At 49.2% G+C, this 7,132-nt stretch overlaps 1 protein-coding gene across 1 annotated transcript in view; it reads left to right on the forward strand.

Moving 5' to 3' along the window:
* Positions 1-6,823, forward strand: part of Cdhr3 (cadherin related family member 3) — a 62,126-nt gene extending 55,303 nt beyond the window's left edge. Inside the window, exons 17-21 of the mRNA XM_038337842.2 lie at positions 870-883; positions 2,213-2,244; positions 4,448-4,496; positions 6,047-6,177; positions 6,391-6,823. Coding sequence (XP_038193770.1) covers positions 870-883; positions 2,213-2,244; positions 4,448-4,496; positions 6,047-6,174 — 223 coding nt within the window. The 3' untranslated portion in view covers positions 6,175-6,177; positions 6,391-6,823. The remainder of the gene's footprint in view (positions 1-869; positions 884-2,212; positions 2,245-4,447; positions 4,497-6,046; positions 6,178-6,390) is intronic.
* The last annotated feature ends 309 nt before the right edge of the window (positions 6,824-7,132 follow it).

Here is a 7,132-nt window from a genome sequence, read left to right on the forward strand (position 1 = left end):
ATTCTTAAAGAATGTAAGCCACAGGCCTCTAGTCCCAGCACTCAGGAGGCAGAGGTAGGTGGATCTCTGTGAGTTAGAGGCCAGCCTGGTCTACAGAGTTGCAGAGCAAGTTCCAGGATAGCCAAGGCTACGCAGAGAAACCCTGTTTCAGAAAACCCAAAAAAAGAAGAAGAAGAAAGACAGAGAGAGGTAGACACTGCAAATTATAACTAAATGGTAAAATGGTAAATATGTACCTTGAACCTGGTTGTTCCTACTCAGATTCTACATCAAGTTTTCAGCATGGCCCAAGCTACAAGAGAAAACAGCTAGAAATTCAGACTCAGACCCAGACTTGTAGTGTCTGAAAGTTAGTTGCACCATGTGACAGCCAACACTTATCAAATAGTGAGGAATAGTTAGAATCATTGAATCCAAGGTTGTAGGAGAAGAGCATTAGAGACCCAGTCCAGCTCTTCTGTGTTACAGGAAATGGAAGTTAATTGTCGCCCTCCAACCATCTGCTGTGAGCCAAGTTCTGGGCTCTCATGGCTACTGGGGAGAAGAACGGGCAAAGAATGAGCTGGTGGTCTCCTGGGCTGGTTCTGCCTTCCTTGGAGTCACCGTATTCCCTGGAGTTGTATGAAACAAGAGCTTCAAACTCCTAGACCCTCTATAATTCCAGGCTATCCCTTGCCAAACTGTGGTTTAGAGCGGAGCTGGTAGTCAAAACTTTTGACCCCCATCCCCAGCTTGTTTTCAAACCGTAGTCCCTGAATCCCAAGGAACCCAGTCCCTGTGTTACATGTGTGCAGAGTCCATGTTACCGCGTGTGCACATTTGTGTGGAATACTTTCCAGTCGACTAATGCTCATCCTTTTCCCCCACAGGACAAAGAAGGAAGGTATGTACACTGCATGCTCTCTTGGTTTGTTTGCTGTTCAGTGCTTGCTCTTGTTATACCATAAAAGGCTTAAATTTGGGTTTAGTCGGGGAATAACCATGTCTTAAATGAGGAAGCAGAGGGCATCTATGCTGGAGCAGGGAAGGTCAGGGCACAGGGTACCCACTCATTTGGCCTTGCCTGTTTTCTGCACATGTGCATCTTCTCAACCCAGTTTAGTGATCTAGGTGCGTCTCTATGGAAACCACTCTATCCACAGTAGGGACCTCTCCGTGTGCTACACAAATCCAGCACTTCCTGCCTGCTGCCCGCAGACAGGGTGACAGCTCCTAAGGACCGTGAGCGCTCTGTCTTGAACAAGTGTCACCTCTGAAGAAGCAGTGACACTTTATTCTCAGATTGTAAAGGATTTGATCATTTTTTTCCACAAAATTCATTAGGTCCAACTAATTAATTGCTAAATTGAGCAAGATCTACTGAGAACCTCCGGTCCAAGGAGAGATCTGTCTCATTCCAATCCTCGCCAAGAGTTGTCACCTTAAGGCTACTGCAATCTATGGGGAGAGATAGGACATAACATTGGAAATTCCATGCATTTTAAGCAATGTTTGCTTAGGTCACTCTGCCCATGGAGGTGTGTTATATGTACAAAGCATAAATAGCAGGGTTCAGATTTTGCCTATAATGGTTATTGATCACACAGAGAGAAGCATCTCTATGGAAATGTCATACATTGGCTCCAATCCTGTTCTTTTTAAACAGATCTCTTTATTTTATTATGTGTGATGGTTGCCCTGCATGTGTATAGGTGCACTGTATGCATGCTCGATGCCCTCAGAGGCCAGAAAAGGACACTGGAGTCCCTGGAACTGAAGTAATGGATGGTCGTGAACTACCATGCGGGTGCTGGGAATTGAACCTGGTCTTTTGCGTGAGCAACACATGCTCTTACCACTGAGCCATCTCTCCAGCCCCAAACTCAGTTACTTTTTAACCAGGATATAGGGAATTAATGTCAAAAATCCCTTGTTATAAACACAAAATCTTTTTTTCTTATCTTTAAATCCATTTGGGAGCTAACTTGCTAGGACCCGTATTAATAATCTGGGAAACATTTTAAAAATTAAATTGTGTGCTGTGCATAAGTGTGTAGTTTTCTAAGAAAACTAAAAGCTGTTATTGAACAGGTCGTCTGCAGGGGAAAAGTCCTCTGCTGTGTTGTCTATAAGGCCGAAATCAAAGCCTGTTGGGGAATCCCACTGTGGGGCGGGACTTTAGGTCGGGTAGCATCTAAGAGGCTGCAATGCTGTCCTGATCTTTTCCCTGCAGACAGGAAGACTGTGAAGAAGGAGGCCGTGGTGGTGAGTGTGGTCAGCCACCGCAACCTCGCCTGGGTGCTGGGTGGTGGTGTCCTGTCTCTGCTCCACACAGAGCCCAGGCTCTGGAGCTGCATTGCTGCCTTCTGGGAGAGGCTCATACATCTCACCACTGACACAGCTCGCTGCATGGCCAGCTCCTGATAGGATTCCTTCCCTCACTGAGCATGTCTGCAGATGCATTTGCTCTGGGTTTCATAAATATGGAGTAGTGGTGTTTATTATCCATCCCAGCTCTCCACAAGTGTGCCCTGGGGGAGTGGAGCCTAAAGGCAGAGCTGGTGCTGCAGTATTCCACAGGATTTAATTTTTCCTGACTTTTCCACAACCTTGCATGGGAGTGGTAGAGACAGTGCACAGCTTGCATCTGGGTTTGGCACTACCTGCCCCTTAGCCACATAACCCTGAGGACACCCAAGCCTTTGGGAGCCTTAGATTCCTCACCATGAAATGGGAAGGAGGACACCCACCCTAAGACAATGGCTGGGGAAATCTCTTGAATACAACCAGATGTCTCCCTATGTGAAGTGCTCATCCTGGCTAGAACCACATCCTCACAGTCTTAATTCACTATCACTATGATACAACACCAAGGCAACTTCAAGGGGTTTATCTGGAGCTCACAGTTCAGAGGATTCAAGTCCATGACCATCACGGTGGGGAGCATGGCAGCAGGCGAGCAACCATAACACTGGAGCAGTAGCTGAGAACTTACATCTTCAGACACAGCCACGAGGGAGAGAGAGAGAAGGAGGAAGGGAATGGATGGGCTTTTGACGCCCAGTGATACCGCTCTGCCAACAAGGCCACACCCCCTCATCCTTCCCAAACAGCTCTGCCAAGTGAGGACCAAGTAATCAAACACAGAAGCCTGTGGGGGCTTCTCATTTGATCAGAACACTCTTCTTACTCTCTTTGGCTTTCTCTTATTGAGCCTGATACACTCACTGGGAAGAGCTAAAACTTGATACCTTCCCTGATTTCCTCTGTTTCCCCTTGATTAACCTTAATTATGATGTAAGACACTACCTTTGGTAAGTATGCCTCTTGAGGGGTCAGTGGCTCTAAAGGCAGATCTTCACTTTACACTTAACATCTTAGTGCATCTACTCTCTGGTTTGTCTGCTATTGAGAGAAAGGAATAGCCCTGGGCTTCCAAGGTCTTGTCACCTAAAAGGAACACCTAGGGTGCCGGGGGATGAACTCATAGACGGTCTTAAAACTGTGCCACGTTGATCTATTAAATAAGTAAATCCTCATAACATCAAACATGGGGCTTCTTAGATGACCATCTAGTATATGAAACACATGCAATTCTCACTGCGTCTCTTCAGCATCCGAGAGGTGGGGGAAGTGGCCAGGTGGCACTGGTAAGGAAGAGGCCACACTGGAAAGCCCCACTGTGCTCTGAATAGCTTCCTGCTAACATGCTGAGGATCTTGATTTTGTCCTTTTTCTTAGGGTGTCTGGTGGTGAAAAGCTGTCCATGGGTTGGGGACAGGCACATTCTGCAGAGCTCATCTCTGGAGAATAGCATAGAATACCGATCATGGAGGGTGGGCCCTAGGGAAGTTAGCTGCAGCACTGTTGGCTTTGGGGGCGAGGTGGGTAGCTGAAGGTAAGAATTGCCTGGCTGGGGTGCCAGGGCCCAAGGTAAGCGCTCCTGTGGACCTGCTTCCTTGTCTGCCTGAAGGTGGTGTTCTGAGATGCTGTCTTAGCCCAGGGCACTTAGCATTTTGACTCTCACTTCCAACACAGTTTAAACAGCATCTTCTCAGGACTCTTTTCTAACCCTCAGGTCTGGGTTAACTGCTCACTGCCTGTGTCCCGTAGCATCCGCCACCTCTGCTATCATAGCCTTGTGTCTTCATCATAGCCCGTGAGACAGACAGCTACCTGGGTCACGGTGGTGTCCCTAACTTGTGGCTCAATCCCAAAGCTTGAGCCGGAAAAAGCCAGGTGTAAATGCCTGCAGTCCCAGCAGTCAGCAAGAGCAAGGGGTTAAGAGCAGACGTGGCTACACACCCAGCTCAAGACTAACCTGGTCTGGAAAAAAAAAAAAGTGATAAACGAATAAAACGAAATAGCGAAAGAAGCAACGAGCAAGGAGCGCAACCGTGAGGGTGGGTGGGTGGCCTTGCCCAGGGACATCGGCAGCATTGTGCCTGAAGCAATCTCTCTTCCTTAGCAATCTGTCCAGATGAATACTGTCTTCGACGGAGAAGCCACAGACCCAGGTAACCAAACGCCACCTGTGAGGATACTTTGTGCTCTGGGACAGGAGTTGGGAAGTGTCCACTGGTTTGGCACCTTGGCCACGTGGACTGTAGTGTGAGGCTGACCCTTTTAAGTTCTAACATGGCTAAGCTGGGCGCTGGGTGCAGCGGGCGGTGGAGGAGTGCGGCGGCGGGTGCTGGGTGCAACGGGCGGTGGGGGGGGGCGGGTAGGGCGCGACGGGTCCTGGGTGCAGCAGGACGCTGGGGGCTGGGGGAGGCTTGGCTGGTGCTGGGTGCAACGGGGCGGGGGTGGGGTCACAGACGTGCAGACCCAGATCTCCCATGATGCCTCAGCATCCCCACCCGCCGCTGCTCTCCGGGGTGTGATTTCTTGCCCCACTGCCTGTTTACAAACCAACTTAGGAAACCAGTGAATTCAAAAAGGCCTATGTCCCCTGCCCACTGATCCTCTCTCACCTCGGGTCTTCCCGACATGCTTCTAGTACCGACTTAAACTGGCAGAAATGGCAAGCTTGGCTCCCCCTCCCCAGATCAGGGCCAAGAACTTCTTGGTTGACGTGAAGAACATGAGGTGAAACTGGCCTCCAGAGCCCTCATTGCCCCCTGAAATCGGCTCCAAGTTTAGCTCCTTTACACCCCTTGCTTACAAAGGCTCAATTATAGACGTGAATAAAGGGAGGGGAAGGAAATTCAGGAGGCAAGTGCGCTGGCTCCCTGCCACCCTCCCATACAAACGGCTCCAGTCCTCGGAAGGAGGATGGCTCTTCTCCAGTGAGAAGCTGCCGCTGTTGGAATTAGATTTCCCTCTATTATTAGGTACTTGTTACCATAATGTGCCCACATTAGCATAAGTGCTGGTGGGATCCTGAGCCGGGAGAGGCCACTTGTGTTGTATTGCGGTGGCAGGAGCAGGGCTTGCCTCAAACCCAAGCTTACAAGGAAAAAAGCCAGGGAAGCTTTGTGCCATTCCTCTGTGCTAGAGAGAAGAAAGGGGGAAGAAAGGAGCCAACCCGCCCAGTGTGAACCAACACATCAATTAGTGTCTGCTGGCTCCAACACAATGAAAATGGTTGCCTCTCCTCATCTCCAGCAGGACCAGATCAGTGTCTACACTCTCTGCCAGCCTGGCATAAATAAAAATCAAAGGCTCCCCGCTCTTACTTAGCGAATTCCTTTGTATGGAGAATCCAAGGGTCTTTTAAAACAATATAAATCAGATCCTCATGGGTAACCCTGTTAGAAATCAAACCTGCTTTATGTGATAGACACAAGGAACTTGGAATTCCCATGGTCCCCTCATCTCACAAATGAGATGGTGACAGAGTCCGCCAACCTTTCCATCCCGAGAGGCACTGTATCCCAGCTGCTAACTTGGGGAGAGGCAGGCCTCAGAAGACTGTCTGGGTGTCTCACGAGTGTCTTTCCGTCGCAGGGGGTCCCATCTGGCCTCCCTCATCCTTCCCCAATCATCAGAACAGAACGGAGAGAAGTGAGAGCAAGCGGAATTGTTTGACTTTTTGTTTTATACGATTGCTGTATTATCTACCTAGTGACTGGGGAAATCTATGAATTCAACTCAAAAACTGGTGCCAGGAGGTGGAAAGGCCCATTAACCCAACTGCCCAACTTGCCGGAGCCCCGTCCCCAGCCTGGAGGCACAGCTGCAGGAGGGCAATAACAGGTGTGTGTTGCCAGCTCCTCCTGAGGAACGGGCAATCCTGTGTGTGGCGAGGGTGGGGGAGCACAGGGACGGTAACAGGTTTTGGCGCAAGGGCACAAACGTGACAGAAGGGTCCTGAGGGGTATCTGGCACAACAGTTTAAATATTTCTGAAATGGGATTTGATCACACAATGGCCTCGTTCTGAAATGGAAATGGAACCCTTTCTCTCTAGGTTCACATCTACCCGTGCCCTTTGGCTGGGAGTGCTGACCTATGCGGGCCAAGTTGCCCCCATGTGCTCTTTGCAGTGGCTGCCAGGACATCCTTTCAGCTCAGCCTCACAGTTTGCCTCCCCGAATACACCCGTCCTCGTGTTCAGGGATAAGTATGGCTCAACACTGTGCACGTTCGTGAGAGACCACGAGTCGTTTTGAAAGACTGGATGGATGGACACAGTGAGCCAGTCATTCGGGAAGAAGGAGTACGACCTCATTCTTTTATTTTACTTTAATTTTATTTAGATGAATCTTGCATTTGACAAACCGTGCAGATCTGAGGAGCTCACCCTGTTAATATGCAGGCTTCTCCCAGAGACAATCACTATCCTCTTTATCATTGTAGATTAGTTTTGCCTTTGAAAAACTCATAAAAATGGCTTTCCTCTCTGAGTGTCGTATTTGGGGGACCACCATGCCGCCCACAACACTAATCCAGTTCTCTATCTGATGCTTTTGTATGACTTTGCCCCAGTTGGATGAGGCAGAGCCATGTTGTGGTAGCTCCAGGGTACACATGTACTTACTGAGGATCCTTAGTCAAAAAAAGCAGTGGAGAAGCCCAAGTGGAGAACCAGCCTCAGGTGACCGGGCCATCACAATGTGACTACATCCCCACATGGATCTTCTGTGGATAATGGCCAATGGACTTTTTAATCTGGACCCCGATAAAGAGTCAAGTGGAGAGGGAAAGGAGAC

Source organism: Arvicola amphibius, chromosome 7 (assembly GCF_903992535.2).
Source record: "Arvicola amphibius chromosome 7, mArvAmp1.2, whole genome shotgun sequence".
Taxonomy (NCBI): Eukaryota; Metazoa; Chordata; class Mammalia; order Rodentia; family Cricetidae; genus Arvicola; species Arvicola amphibius.